Here is a 16,089-nt window from a genome sequence, read left to right as displayed (position 1 = left end):
CCGGCAAAGCTCTGGCAGGAGCGAACCCAAGTGAGACGTCCTTTGCTGAACCATCCCTAAAAACAATACAGGCTTTAGCTTCTCCGTTGGGACGCACTTAAGAGGAACCAACTTTCTTTGGTGTGACCTGATCACAGCGAGTTCAGCAGAACTTAAATCAACGCCTTTACCTATACGTATCAAAAGGTAGGAAGGTGTCCTGCTTTACCCTTACGACTTCAGTTTTAATATGCCAGGGTGGAATACACGTGCTTTGCTGATGAGGGGGTTTGGCACATGCTGACATCCCATTAACTCCAATATCACGTTAATAGGCAGTAGCAGCCAAGAAGCATTACTTGAAATCTTTAAGCAGAGAGAATAAGCCCAAATCACTCCTAAACACACCAGCAGCACAATAAACTTAGAAAAAAACATAGTGGAGACCATATGCTTTGTTATTAAGAACTAACTAACAATATAAAAAAGGGGAGAAGAATCTAAAATGCAGCTGCCCTGCAGCAGCAGAGTGGAAGGGGATTTCTGCAGACACCCAGAAGTGAAATCAGGCTGCATCTAATTTCAATTTCTATCATGACCCTTTAGATCAAGGGAGATTGAGAGCAAACAGGAGATAAAAGAATTAATACTCTTTAAAATCAAACAAACAAAAGAAACCCAGAAAAAAACAGAGAGAAAGAAAATGAAATAGTGGTCAAAAAAGCTAAGCAAAGTCTTACTGGAAAATTCAGTACTACTTCCTCTCTCGGTCCCATGTGCGAAGGGGACAGACCTGCAGCAGTCTATAGCAGGATATTCAGCAAAAGCACTCGGCAGCCCAAAAGGCATGAAGTCTCATTACCAGATGCTGCTACAAATTTAATTCTGAGCACAGAAACTTGTCAGGAAAGCAGACGTACTGTAAATCTGTAAAGACATTTCCCTTTACATACACGTATATGCACACAACTTGCATTTGTTCTCCTGGCTGATGTGCGGAAGAAATTAATAAGGCTAACTTTAAATTTATAGTAAAAAAATCAAAGGAAATATTAAGAAAAAAATTATTTAAGATCCTAAATGATAGTGGAATCGAGAGGATGAAGCAGTTGGTCTATAAAAACAAATCACGCTAAACTACCTTCAATGCCTTATTTTCCCCTGATTGAATTACAAAATTAGTGAATGAAGGCTGTAATATATTCAGGCTTAGTAAAATATTTGATAGTGTCTCAGAAAAAAAAAACCTTCCTTGAAAAATTAATTCAAACTAGCTTGGATATGAGCACTGCCATACAACAGTATTAATAATAACAGTAAATTTGGTTTACATGGCTCTTCCCTGCTAGTGCCGGTCTGGGTGGCACAAGTATGGCAAAGCTTTAAGCCCGAGAGGCTCGCCACGGGGACTAGAGTTAAGGCTGGGTTTATCTAACTTCTTTATTAATTATTTGGAAATAAAAAGACCCCCACTGCATTAGCTAAGCTGTTGAAATGTGTCTGTTTAGGGGTCAGAGTGGGACTGTAATAATTTTGAAAGCCACGACTGATATGGTGGCTCAATGACTGAGCAGAGCTGGTTCCTTCTCACTGGCTCCGCTACCTTCTCTTAAGTTGAGTGGCACCAAAGGCACAGAAAATCACATGGGCAGCACATCCCTTAACCAGCAAACACGAGCAGAAGTAAGAAAAACAGGATGCAAGCTTCAAAAACATTAAAGAAAAAAAAGTTTTGGAGATAAATCACCGATTTAGTGGGAGGCAGAAACCTGGAAAACAGTTGATGTCCAAATGGGCTGGTGGTGACAGCAGGCTGCAGACGGGATATGAGCCCTTGAGGGAGCAGGACCATGCCCTGCACAGTGAGATGTCCCCAGCAAGCACCGGGGGACCAAAACTGGCGTAACCCCCATCCCTGCTGGGCACGGGGCCAGGAGCTTCCCACATGCCAAGAAAACTCAGAAAAGGGCAACAACAAAAAACATACAATGCTGATGCTGGAAGGACTGAGCTGTGATGAAACAGGGTTTGCATTCCTTGCTTAGTGCCGTAGGAAAAGCCAGCTGCAACGACCCCAGGGATGCCCAGTGATGCTGAAGCCAGGGCAATGGAGTACAAAAATCATGTAATGAATTAACTTAAATAAACAGAAACTGAGCAGTTCTCCAGGACAGCAAACTGCCCTGCCCCTGTGTCCAGCCCCAGAGCACCTTTGGTGACCGGCACAGAGCAGCTGTGGGGACCCTGCACGTCACACGTCCTCCTTACAACTCTCAGCAGATGGTTTCCCAGAGTTACACCCCACCAGTGGAAGGGGTGCCTGCCCTGCCGCGCCAGAGCCCCTCACTGGCTACTCAGCCCTGCTGCAGCATCCCACTGCTGCGTGCACAGGGATGAGCGTGGGAATTTACCCAAAACCAAAATAAAAAAAAAGAGAAATCAATTAAGAAATCGATAAGAATAAATATTGATCCTAGACCATTGTTACCTCAAAATTACAGAGATTTTCTTTCCTTTTTATATTATCAGACATCTCTCCTTGATAAAAAATATCATAGCTTAATAGGTAAGACCATGCTAATTATTACCCCCAACATCAGTCAGAAGGAGAGCACATCATTGCTATGAGCACTTTGGATGAAGACATGTTTTGCTTATTTGTACAGACCGTGCACCTGCTGATTGTGAGAAACTCCAGCTCTGTTTTCCTAAAGCAGGACTGAAGCTGGAGCCCAGTGGAAGCACCGCAGCCCCTGGGCCAGATCCAGGAGCACCCCTGGATGCCGTGAGAGGGTGCCGAGGGGCTGCTGAGCAAGAGGCGAGCGGACCCAGCCGGCAGCTCCCACAGAGCCCCACAGCCTGGGAGGAGCAGAGGCAGAAATCGGCCCATCAGGACACGGCTCCACATCCACGATCTGCATCTTTGCACTGCATGGTGAGAAACGTGTCTCAGCCCAAGGGCAGCAGCAGCTTTACCTGCCTCCCCGAGTGCCGGCTCCACTTAGCGTAATGATTATTAAGCCCTGTCAGCAGATATGAAACCAATGGATGCAGCTCCACAGGCAAGTGCTTTGAAAGCCGCCGAGACGCCCCTGCTCACCGGTTTTCATTATCCATCTGGAAAATTGCGGATGTCACAAGAGCTTTTAGAGCATCAAGATGAAATCGTCTTGTCAGCAAGAAAAGGGCCAGTTCTCCCCTGCCCCGATCCCAGCAGCTGTCTCGGCGCTGCAGGCTTCTGCGCGAGCGGCCGGCGTTGCATCAGGACACTGATGCCGTTGGCGCCGGGGAGCCTCGCCGGCACGCTGCCCGCCCCAGAGCTACCGCGGCACCAGCATCTCAGCCCGTGCCGCGTGAATCTTACTCTGAAGGAAAACGAGGGTGAAGGAAAACAATGTTTTTCACTTCACACTAATTCACAGCCTCTTGCCTGACTCATGACTGCGTTAGGCTGGGAAGAACCTGCAGTTTGCTGGGGAGGATGAAGCATGCCCTGGGACAGAGGGAAGATGGAGATGCAGGTTCCCTAGCACCAGTTCCTGCTATAGCTGGTTCTAGTGTAACAAGAAGCAAGCCAAAGAGCTTTTAATCCAAAATTCAGGCAGATCCACTCATTTTCTCTGCCATAGCTGTATGTTTTTCACCCTCTGTGGTTTTTGAAGCTGCTGTACCACTTTGGCTTGGGTGGCATCAAAGGCAGATAGGGCAAAACCACTTTACCAGAGGCTGTGCTTCTCAACAGGGGTCTCATCAAAAATGGCTTTTTCCTTTCCTGTGGAAAAAACCCCTCCCTGGTGATAAAGTGAGGTCTTTCAGCAAGATCAGAGGGTATCCAGTAGAGCCAACAAAACCACCCCAACACCAGGGTGCGTAGGATGCTGGGCTGCAGCATAAGGGTCCTGATGTGAAGCAGCCCCTTCCAGAAGAGGCTGGTAACTCCTGCAGATGCTGGGCTGCAATAGAGTAAAATGGCGAAGAAAAACTTTTATGCAGCTAGCAGGTTGAGTACATATAGGGAGCATAGAGGCCGCAAGAGATAGAAGATGGCTGTAAGCACCAGCTCACCTCTGCAAGCCTGAGAGCAGAGGGGACATCCCGCATATGGCCTGAGTACGGAGCAGAGCACGTTGAAGGCTGGTGACTGGGCTGGGGGGAGTTTTTTGGGTGCACTGGGCATCACTCCCAGCATGATACCTCTCAATGAACCCTGATGGCAGCAGTGCCCTATATACAGAGCCCAAAGGCAGATCTGTCACCAGTTTACGTGGCCACAGGCAATGAGATCTCCCGGGTCCCTTTCCTGAACTACGACCCACGGTCAGGGTTGAAGCATCCCATCCTCTATCCTCCTTCAGCATCCAGGGCCATAGCACCAACTGGAGACCACTCTCCCAAACAGAAACTGGATTGTAACCCTGCCCCTTAGACACAAAATATGAGAATCCAAATGTGATTTATTCCTACCATGCACAAAATACTACCAAAGCTGCTGCCTTGTGTACAGGCATTATCTTCTGGTCCATTGATTTTTAATAGCATGGTTGTAGGTTGAAATGAGATGCCTGAGCATCGCATAGGGTTCTGCACCACTCCCACCTTCATCAACAGATACTGGTGCTGATGACGGAGTTTCTTAGGTCTGTCCAGGACACAGGCAGGCTCGTTATTGCATCACGAGAAATAGAAGCCGGAGATGGAACAAGCCCATTAGATCATCAGATGCTCCAGTGCTCTCTACAATTTGCTTCCTCAGTGCTTTCACCAGCTGAAGCTTGAACAGCTCAAGCAACATCTCCTGTCTAGTCCCTTGGGAGGTTATTCCCCACTGCCTCCAAATTTCTAGGCACTCCTTTGAGCACATTCAGCCCAGGTACAAAACCAAGCAGCACCGTTCTCTTCTTTTTCCACATTTGCCATCACAGCTCCCAAACATTTCTCTTGTCAATCCTGCTGTTTAAATCAGTTACCTGTCCCTTGACCAAGAGCAAAGCTCTCCTGCTCCAGGGTTTAAGGACACATCTCAGCATCCCTGGCTAAACACTGCATAAACAAACGACAATCCTACAGCAAGTCACGAGGAGGAAGAGGTGATGAACTCACCAGGGACATGCTCCCAGAGGACTGTTTATCAGCATTAACAGTAGCAAAATCATTTTCAAAGAATAATTGGACAACTGCAGTACAGACAAACTACAATTAAAATATTAATTAAAGCCCTTTGCTTCTTCCCATGCTGCCCTGCACCTTATTAAAGCCACATCAAAGTTGACAGTTGTCTGGTTGTTTGCTGCCTTCAGAAAGATGCAGGAGAGCGCACAGGATGCAAGGCTTGTGGAGATGATGTCTCTTCATCAGATTAGTTATATTGGTTAAAAAAAAAAAGCCTCTCCTGCTGCTGTATGCTGTACCTGTTCTGGAGATAAACAGAATTCTTCTGGCTCTGTGCTGTCAATCCAGCATCTGTCACTAAAGCAAAGCCACGTGAAGACAGACACCATCAAAGCAAGCAGCAAACACAGGTTGGAGCCACAGAGGCAAGGAGCAGGCAGGCAAGAGCAGAACTGCCACGGAGAGGAACACCTGAGGATTAGCACCTTCTGCATGGTCCTTGGGGGAGGCTGCTCAGGTGACTGAGCCTGGGAGATTTCACAGCTGTGGAAGAGGTGTATGCAAGCAGCTGGATGAGGAATTGAGGGGACTCAGTTGCTCCTGAACAGCAGGTGAATGAAGGACGTCTTCCTGACCCTGCAGTGCAAGGGAAGCAGCCATGGCTCATTCTCACCCTCTCCCCCCTCAAGTTGTGCCCACCAGGTATGCAAAGGCAGAAGCAAGCACGGTGCCACAAGCAGCAGGGTCCCCAGCACTGCCGCTTGTTAAAGCTTTGCTGGTGGAAAAGCCAACACTCTGAGCCTGGAACAGGGACAGCTTCAAAAAAATTACAAAAAAAAATAAATTTCAACATCTTTCCACCACCTCAGCTGGGAGTTCACATCACGTCAAATCGCAGGTAAGATGAGGGTCACTTGCGCATCTTTTGACACCGCAACGTGAGAACCACTTGTGAAAGTCAGCAGTGAGACACCCGCTAACACAGAACTGCCCCGGGCAAACGCCGGCACCCAGGGTCCAGCACCCAGCTGTGCAAATGTGTGCACCCGCGAGCGAGGGAGGTGACGCATGGGGAGGAAGAGCCTGCAGGAAGGTGGTGTGAAGGAGACTCGGGCTTCTTGGGTCACCTGAAAACTACTGATCTGACTTTTTTCAACTGCTTTTATTAGTTGCCTAAAATAGACACTTTGGTTTTGTAAAAGCAACTGAAATAGATAATGGCTGGTCAGTACACTTTACATTTCCTTTATAAATAACCTATTAATACTTCTGGGAGTGAGAAAGTGTTTTATTTCTAGATCTAAATAAATCCTGATCTTCTCCTAACCATTACTCCTGCCCCCCTGGATGCATCTCTCCAGCCAAGGGTGACTCCTTGCTCCTTCACACGGCACCAAGCAACAGCACCACACCATCTCTCAAAGCCTTCACCGGACTAACACCATCTGGGACCGAAGGACAAGGGGTGTGAGCATTAACTAACAGTGTGAGAACGAATCTGCCTTCGCAGAGAGGAGAGGCAGAAGCGGGTACCTTGTCACAGCACCCCAGGGGAGAGGTGGGATCTCTCGAAGGTTTGCCAAGGAGCACAGAGCTGCAGAGCAGCCTTCCCTTGCTGCCACCGCACCAGGTACAGACTGCACGCTCAGCAGAGGGTGAGGCATTTATCAGTTCGAAGAGCTTTATGCTTTACCACCTTGAAGGCACTAAATAAATAAATAAATAAATAGCACAGCTTGCACTTCAGCAGAGTATAAACAGGCATTTATAGAAAGAAGCCCCAGTGAAACCACATGCCCTTTCAATCCACTTCCCAGGCAAATAAAACCGAGTAATATTGAGCGCAAGAAGTATATCAAGGGTCTTTTCAAACAAACAGAAGGATACCAACAAGGAAAAAGCCCCAACCTCCAACAGCCCCACACGGTCACTCTGCCCCACGTTTCAGGGGGCTCAGCCCCTCAGCACCGCTGGGCTCTGCACATCACACACCCAGGCTTAAAGAAAGCAATCGGTTCCCGTTTCCAGGTCATCAGCATGGCTCACCATACACCCTTGAGCCACCATGGTTAGCTGTGGCTTTTAATGTATGGCTGTTTCTCTCCCGTAGCCATGCCAAGCTGGCTGATACTACTTTGCTCGCTCTCTTCTTCCTGCTCCCGCTACGTAACAGGCTCCCAGGAGGATGAAATGAAAGGGCCCTGATCACACATTTCTCCTGAACAACTAACCCTTAAGGTGCAGGCTCTCCAAGCTGCAGAGTGTTTGTTCATTCCTGTACAGCTGCAAACAAATAATCAGGGAAAAACAACTAGTGCATGATTATACCCAGACTTGGCCAAGGCAACATGGGTCAGAAACAAGCCTCATCTGAAAGGCAGGTCATGGCTCTTGTATATTATTTTTTTTCCCCTTTAAAGCTGCAGTGATAATTGCATGATGAAGGAGGAAAGCAAAAAAAAAAAGAAAAAGAGAGAAACAAAAAAACCAAATCAACAAAAACAAAAAGTCAGGCACCCAAGATATCTTTGCAGGAGCTGGTCCTCTTGAATCAGAACCCTGGAATTGTTCTGCTATCGACTCAGCGGACAGTTACCATCTGTTTATGGAAAAAATGTTAATAACCCCCAATCATAATCAAATAGGCAACCACTTTACTTTAAGTACCTATTAACTAATGCTAAATTACAATGGAACAGCTCTGCAAGTACTTCTGACATCCACATGCACATCAGCAGTGCCAGCACTTTGATCAGGGCTATTAGAACAAACACCAAATGAACTGATAGCGATGCGATTCCTCAAATGTTACAGAAAGCGTGGGCTGTGTTTATTTACTGTTCTTTCATTTCTCCCTCACCTTCTTGTTGTTTCTGCCTATTCAGAAAGAAAATACGTATATGCCGGTGTACAGACGTATGTACCACCCACCACAGCAGACCCCGCGAAAGCCTGGTCCCCTGTGTTTTGTTTTTCTGTCCAAGGCAGAGCTTCCATATGGATTCTCCGATGCCCAGAAAGGCTCGAGGCATTTCCATCAGTGCATCACCCGAGTTGTCATCCTCTATTTAGTTCCCCTATTTCCATGATGCCCATAAAGGCATCTCTAAGTCCTTCCCCCCTCTCCTCTGGGTGGAACCGGCCGGCAGATCCAAAAGCTGCAGCAGAACAAGGGGAAAACGAGGCAGAGCTCTACACACAGGCTTGCGCGCGTGCAGGGAGGCAGCGCGATCGCATGCCTTATTTCTTTAGGAAATCAGATTAAAAAGCAATCGACTCTTTGCCAACTGTAACCAAGTCTGAACCATTAGCTGGCACTGTCTCTACCCGAGGAAGAAAACCTCATTTAGAGAATGCAAGTAGTTTTTAATCTCAGAGCCTGGAAAATACTTCATCTCGGCAAAATGACAAGTGCTCTTGTCTCTGGATTTTCTCTAGTATCTTTTTATCTGTATCTCTGCAAACTCAATTTTTTTAAAAATTTTTTTTAAAGTTGTGCAGCACCAGGAATACATCACACAAATATGCATGAGCACACGTTCTTTATCTCTAGGCACTTGCAAATGTAACAGAAAAGAGGCAAAAGGAGCATATATTTCAGTCCATCAACCTAAGCATTTACACGGCCTCCATCGCTGTGCCATCCAAACATTTTGTTAGTCCCAGGACTTTCTGTGCCGTTATTACTGTTTTATGAAATTTCATTTTTGTTAGTCCCGGGACTTGCATGTGGCTTTTTTATTATATTATGAAATTTCATTTCCTGTCATCTGCTGGGATTAAACTTTGATGGGAAGACTCGGGTTTACGAGGCTTGTGGTGACAAGCCTGACCCCAGAAGGTGAGGTGTAAAACCCTCCACCTCCAGCGGGCGATCAGGGAACGTGGGACACCGAGCCCAGAGCTAGAGCAAGCGACGACTGAGTGCGGGATGCCGGGCTTCTTGCTACCACGCAGGCCATCCCACCTCTAAAACCCACTCCCCTGGGACACAGCAATACACCCAAGTGCCCTGACTCCTGATTCCTTGCTCTGTTAGATCCCGTTCTTCTTCCCACAAGGCTTTAAAAGCGTCTCAGCTCTCCCTCTGGAAACACCACCCTTTAGCAAACGGCTGCAGCCCGTGTCTGCGACTTGAACGTGTCTCAGCTTTTGCATTCAGTTTTCCTGGCAGTTTCCTCTTCGCATTGCCCATGTACCGCCACGTTTCACAAAAAGGCACTTTGTTTGCCATTCTCCTGCCGCCTCCACCACCCCAGCTCCGGTGATGCCCTGGTCCCACCTCAGCTGCTTCAGCCCACCCCTATGCCCAGCCAGCGACGGGAGCCAAAGTCGACAGACAGCTAAAAGGGGCTCTGACCTCCGCCATCCCACGTCAATGAATGCCCTCTCCGGAGAGAGCAGAGAAAGGCGAGGGGGATGGCACAGATCCAGCCTCCGCAAGCTCAGCCAAAGGATGCCAAGGAGCCGGGAGCACAGCGCGTCAGAGCCCCCTTCACAAGGAGCTTTTGTTGATGCCACCGCTCCAGCCCGTTGACGACGCGCTTGGCAGCGCAGGCTTTTCCATGGCTGCTGGCTGTATCAGTAACCGGGTCGTAACCGGAGCGGTGGCTCTGCCAGGACTCTCGTGCAATGCTCCAGGGGTGTGCTACCAGCCAGAAGAGGACAAATGTGGACACACCATCCTCTTGTAGTCCTCCTCCAGCCATGTGCCCCCAGATGCAGTGACTTTCTTTTCAGCAAAAGCAGCTGGGCTGTTGGACACTTGGCAGCCCATTAGTCCACTTTTAAAGACTGGTGGGCAACCCAGCAAGTTGGCCTGGGGGACTTTCCAGGCCAACGGGACATCCAACCTTGTCAGCCCAAGCCTACCATCTGCTTAATGGTAGGAGACGCAGAAGAAAAAGATATGCTCAGAGAGACTCACGAGGTGCTTTGGGTAACATGTCCAACATGAGCACACAATGTTCTGCATCCGTGACAAAAACAACAGGAAAAACTTGCTCCTGCAGGCCTGCCAAGCTGGGATTTCAACAACAAGTGGCAACATATCAGCTGGCGACAAACAGCTCCTGATTCAGGGAATGATGCACTTTCCCAAAAAGATTCAGGGTTTGGATTTTTTTTTTTCTTAGTAAGTGATAACATGCTGGGTGCCGTACAGGATGGCTCCTACCCAAAAACTAACTGATAATGAGGGACCCAGAGGAAAGTGTTGTCTGAAGGAGATTTGGAGGTGGTTGCCAGCTGCACTGTCCCGTACAGCGTCAGAATAAGGTAGGACCTGTATGTGAGCCCCTGGAAGAGCAGCTCAGGACCACTCAGTAAACTAATTTGATGATTTAGACAAGGGCATCACACCTCATGAGCAGGAATCCTCCAGTGAGGAGGAAAGGAACAGCAGCCCATTAGCAGAGTGAAAGAGGAGACATCAGGGAAGGAGACATCAAGCACAAACACAAGCTTCAACATATCATTGCCAGATTGGGTCCATCTGCAACAGCTCAGCTGGGACCCCAAAGCAATCTAATGGGAAAGCAAGGCTCTGGACTCACGGACCTGCAGAGCAGCAAGGAAGGAGAGTTTAGAAACTGCATTTTGGAAAGCATGGAGGGGACTGTGACATTTCTTGTGGGGGTCAGAACTAGATCAGCTACAGCTTGCAGGGCAGGCCATAGCCAGGGTACCACCAAGCATCCCAGCCACTGCAGGTGAATGGAAGAGTCGCCTTTGTGTCGTGGATGAAAAAGTGGTGAGGCTTGGTAGCAAGTCTGATGCAAAAAGGGAGATACAGGCTAAAGATGCAAAGCCTGGTGGCATGGCAGTTGACAATGGCAATATGGCTAAAGAAAAAAGCGTAGGCAGAAGAAACACTGGGGAAATGCAGGAGGCTCAGAGCAGGCAAGGTCACCTACTAGGGAGACTGTCCACAGGGCAGGAGAATCTGCAGCCTCCAACAGGAAGCGGAGCTTAGATGGTAAGAGTAAGCTGCCTATGGTGGTGCCTATGACACCTGTGATTCACTAAAGAGCTACCTGCCTAGTTTTAAAGGTGTATTTAATTTCTGTCAATTCCATGTCTCCAAGCAACATCACCAATAAAACTTTTAGAAACTTTGTGGGGTTGTGGTTTCATAGCAGAATTTGAAGAAATACAGCGTGAAGAGGAGGAAAGTAGACTTTTCTGGCTAAACACTTTTGCCTCCCAAAAAACTGCACACATAAAGGGCCCATCACAGCATCCCTCTGGTTTCTGGGAATGCAGAATATCCACTAACACACTTATCCAAACACCTCTGAACACGTACACACATCTGTTCACCAAGATCGATTACTCACATAAGGCTCACTCCTCTGATTCTTCCATTAGGGTCAGAAGTTACTTTTCCTTTTCATATTTGTATTTCTAAGCCCCATCAGTGGCAAATGCCCAAGCACTTCCAAAGTGTTCTGACAAATCCCTCCAGAAGGCACATAACATCATCTCAATTTTACAGATGGGGAAATTAAAGCAGAGACAGAGGTTAAGACAGCTAATTGCCTACGGACACTGAGTGAGTCAGTAGAAGAGCTGGGAATCGATCCCAGGAACCATGTCTTCCACTCCTCTACTCCACCCACCAGTCAGTACACCCTACCAGATGGTTCTTATCATCGGACATATGGACTAAATATTGCTAAGTTGGTGTAGAAGATTTCTGTTTAATTAAGTGTCCTGTCTTCCATCTCCATAGGATGCACAGGGGAAACTCCAGCCAGAATCTCATCTGGACCCACTCAAGAAATGTCTCTGTAAAGCAAAGCATGCCCTAGACAAGCACAAGAAACATTCCCAAACCTATCAACCTGCCCTGCAACGCAGACCCCAGCAAGGCCAGGAAATAGGCTGCAACTCAGGAGCCTTGGAAGAAGCTCATGTTTGTCAAAGTCTGGCTTCAAATGATGTATGAGCCACCAATTAGGCTGGGAAAGACTTTGTCATGTGAAGGCTCTTCCTCCAGCCTCCACTGGGCACCACCAACGCTGCCCAACTGGAGATACCAGCAGATTCACAAAAAGCAGATGGCACAGAGTCATCTACTTTCTTCTGGCGTTAGCTCTATCACATCGCAGTGCTGGTGGTGGTAGTACGGAGAGACCAGTTCTGCCTGGCAAACATCAGACACCTTCTCACTTTCCAATCACTACCAAGGACACTTGAAATAGCTCCTAAATAACCTAAAGTGGTTATTCATGATGCAAAGGAGGAAACTTTCCAACAGAGAGGCAGCAGCAGAAAGAGACCTTCCACATTGCTGAGAGACAGGTCAGCAATTGCTTTCCCGGCATAGACCTTACAAACTTACAGCAGCGTCTCAGTCACCGTTCAGACAGGCACAGAATGGGGCACCTGCCTTTCCAACAGAACCCAAACCAATTTCACAGCCTTCTGTTCCCCCTTCACACCCTGCACCCAGTGTGACTCAAGGGGAAATCTCTGCATCACCAGGTCCGCAAAACCGAATTCATCCAAGAACACGCTCTGAGTACAACTCCCTCAATGCATGGCAGAGGAAGCAGGCTCAAAGCTCTTCTGGGCATCTTATGTATACCGATAAGAAAACACATGCATACTTCTGCTGAGCAGAAGCACGTACAGGTGAGAAACGCCTGCTGTATGTCTCAACAAACAGAAGAGGGCTGGACAACATTCTCTTTAGAAGGCTTTGCACCAATACTGACAATGTAGGAATAAAACCACAACACCTTTCCACGTGTGCTATAAGAGCCGGGCAATCCTGGAAGGTGCCTCCTGCTAGAGGAAAGCAACTGCACGTACCTTTCATCCCAAACTTGGACCGCCGGCCATACTTGTTGATCATAATAAAGAGGACGACCAAGAGGACACAAGCAAAAGCTGCCAGCCCAACTGCTATGGAAACCTGAAAAGAAAAAGCCTTAGAGTCAAGACAGAGGAATTTAGGAGTCTAGATTTGAAATACAACACCTCCTCGCCCAGTTAACCTTTCTGTAGGTTCGTACCGCCTGCTGCAGCCCCGTGGGTATCAGCTGCGGAGGAAAATACAAGTGAAAGCAAAGTGCTCTGGCACAGCTTGGAAGCAGCCCGGGCTGTTTGCAGGACTGGGAGGTTTGGGATCTCCCTATCGGCAGTGATGTTCTGGCACCAGTTCTCCTCAGCCTCTCACTCCATGCATCTGCACAGAAGGAGGACTTCTGCTCCAATGCCTGGGCTCTCCTTTCACTGCGTCACATCATGAGCCTCCATTTGTGACATCACCACTGGTCCATGATGTCACAACACCAAAGCTGTACTAACCGGACCTGGGAACACACAGGAGCAGCAGAAAATTCTTTAGAAAGAGCAACTCTGCCTCCATCCAAACATCCCTCAGAACAATGAATGAGGGAAAATAACATACCACAAAAAGAAAACAGAAGAAGTTAAGAACTGGGCTTTTTCCCACAAAACCATTTGATTTTCCTAAAGCCTCTAAGTGTTGGTTCTCCATTTACTGTAGTTTTTAGTAGCAAATATTTATACTACAACAGTGTCCAAAGCCTTTCACTGGAACTGTGGTTCCACTGTGCCAGTGCACAAGCAGAGGAAAGAAAACCTCTTTGCCCTAAAGGGTTTACAATCCCAGGCTTATTTTAATATTTATGAATATTTATTCCTTCAAGTCTTTGCTCGAGATACTTTTATTGCATTGATGTAAACAACAATTTATTTGGCATTTGTCCAATTGTTCTCCTGTACTGGGTCTTGTGATGCATTTAGACTTCGTTTCCTTTTACAAAACTCTATTCTGCTATAATAGAAAATACATCATTTAACCAAGAAAAAGTAATTTCATTTTGCAACCCTTTTCCCTGCCCTTGATACATTAGCTACGATATTTTTAAATTTTTTATTTTACCACGCTCTATTTTCATCCCCCAGCTTGTTTTCTGTGCTTTATATTTAATAAGCAGTGCACATTATTACTCCAGTCTCACTGTTCAAATCTTTCACTTCAGTTATGGGAGAGTTTCAGTTAGATGAGAACCGAAACCAAGGCAGATTGAGTTTTGTTCATTCTGGTGGGTTTCAAGATCTTAAAACTTTCCTAGAATTAGAGCAATTGTGTAACATGTTAATTTTTCCATACTTATACGCACTTTTTTCTTTCCCCCCCCAGCTGGATTCTGCAGAAGACAGACAATGAGGAGATCTGATAAGCTGTAGGCTTGCCTTCTTTTTTCATTTTTGGCATGCCCTGTAGAGCAGGAGAGAGGGCAAACTGCTGGCATTGACAAAATTGAACCAAGCTAAATCTGAGTCCCTCACAGGGCTAAACTTAACAGCTCAATAATAGTATGAAACACACAATTGCCTGTTTGTTTGTTCTCTGGGTGCTACTTTTTTAAGAGAGAGAATTTCTGACCCTGCCAGCAGCAACTTCACAGGATGCCTTATTTTCAAAGAGCTCCCTGGTTCCACACTGCAGACCCAAGAGGATCAGGTGGTTCATGTCAGTATTTCACTTGCCTGACACAAGCCACAAAATCCTTCTGATTGTTGTCTTGAATTATAAAGGAAGAGATTTTCCTTGCAAACATCTCAAAACAGCACAGGAATGTAAATACTGAGTCATCAACAGCAAGAAATGAATGCAAAGCAGTTCTGTAGAGGACAGGACTCACCCCAAAAGTGTCCTCCTCCGGTTTGTGGGTCACAGTGATCGGTGGGGTGGGACTCACTTCATAATCACCAACTGAAACCAAAACACCAAAGACAGAAGATTCAACGTGGCTCCCATGGGACTCCCAAGGCACCAGCACATCCCCAATGGCAGTGTCTGACCTAACGAGATCCAGTTCACCCCTTACAGGGGCTGCAACTTTCAATTTCAGAAGGCACCAAAATCGACCAGAGTACTCCCTGTGCGCATCAGAGAAAACACAGACCAGGACAACGTTGATATCACTCCAACCTTACAAATGAGAAACATTTGGGTGCCTGGTGTCCTAGGGTGGGTGATCTCCACCCCAAGCCTACTCCTGGAGTTTTCAGAAATTTACTGGGCTAAGCAGGGGTAAAACACAAGACTGACTCTAGCAGAATTGGAGCCAAAGAAACAGTTACTTGGATGTTTTTTGGAGGGAAAACAAATAAAAAAAAAAAGAAAGAAAGAATCTGTTGAGGGAACAGTACAGAAGTTGAGTCCTGCTTCTCATCCTAGTCCACACTAGAGAGCATATTGTAAATGGGCCATGACACACAACTGCTTTGGAGATTGGTCAGCCTGCATCTAGTTAAGGCCCCTTCCACTACACCACAACCAATCGGTTAGAGTTTTGGTAATATTTATCTCCAGCCCTGCCATTTAAGACCTCAAAGACTGTCATTTCCACCATAGGACCTTCTTCAGGATGTTACTAAAGGAAAATGAGCATCTCCTGGGCTCTAGAGATTGCCCAGCTGATCAAAAGCTCCCCAGCCATCCTGCTCACGCATGGGGAAGCCAGGGTCTTGTGCAACCTCTGCCAACTTGCTTTTGGCTTCGTGACGTTTCCTCCAGGAGCACATAAGTCACAGAGGGGCAGGGTGAACCACAAAAACACCTACAGTATGCAAAGGGCAAGGAGACACTTACTTGAAACAAAGTTGTCCGTACTCTCTGTGGAAAGGACAGAGAGAGAAGAAACACAGTTAGCAGCACAGCAAAGGGAGAGTGGTCTCATTCCCAACCCACCACAGACACATTCCACTGCCCAAAGAAACCAAAACTTTTCATATTTTGTCCTGTTGGGCAACTGTAACTGGAAATTGCAGGGCATGTACCAGCAGGACATTCCTGAGGTCAGGATAGAGCCCACAGAGGAGACTGTGCAGGCCTGAAACAGGAGCAGAGGGATGCTACTGCCAAAACAGAGAACAGCTAGCATCTCCCTGTACAGAGACTTTTGAACAGTCACTAAACAACCCTGCTTTCAGCAGGTGAGCAAAGCTCGACAGACA

At 47.2% G+C, this 16,089-nt stretch overlaps 1 protein-coding gene across 6 annotated transcripts in view; it reads right to left on the bottom strand.

The window, feature by feature from the left end:
* The window catches only part of NTRK3 (neurotrophic receptor tyrosine kinase 3), a 219,379-nt gene that overhangs the window by 131,435 nt on the left and 71,855 nt on the right, over positions 1–16,089 (bottom strand). For 4 of the 6 annotated variants that reach the window (XM_054837019.1, XM_054837014.1, XM_054837016.1 and 1 more), the window contains exons 9-11: positions 15,725–15,748; positions 14,772–14,842; positions 12,907–13,009 (exon numbers count right to left, since the gene is read on the bottom strand). In XM_054837019.1, coding sequence (XP_054692994.1) covers positions 12,907–13,009; positions 14,772–14,842; positions 15,725–15,748 — 198 coding nt within the window. The remainder of the gene's footprint in view (positions 1–12,906; positions 13,010–14,771; positions 14,843–15,724; positions 15,749–16,089) is intronic. The other 2 variants (XM_054837017.1, XM_054837020.1) reach the window with 1 other exon arrangement.

The sequence above is a fragment of the Grus americana genome, chromosome 10 (genome assembly GCF_028858705.1).
Source record: "Grus americana isolate bGruAme1 chromosome 10, bGruAme1.mat, whole genome shotgun sequence".
Classification (NCBI taxonomy): Eukaryota; Metazoa; Chordata; class Aves; order Gruiformes; family Gruidae; genus Grus; species Grus americana.
Note: the sequence above shows the minus strand (reverse complement) of the source record. Positions and strands in the feature narration are given on the sequence as shown.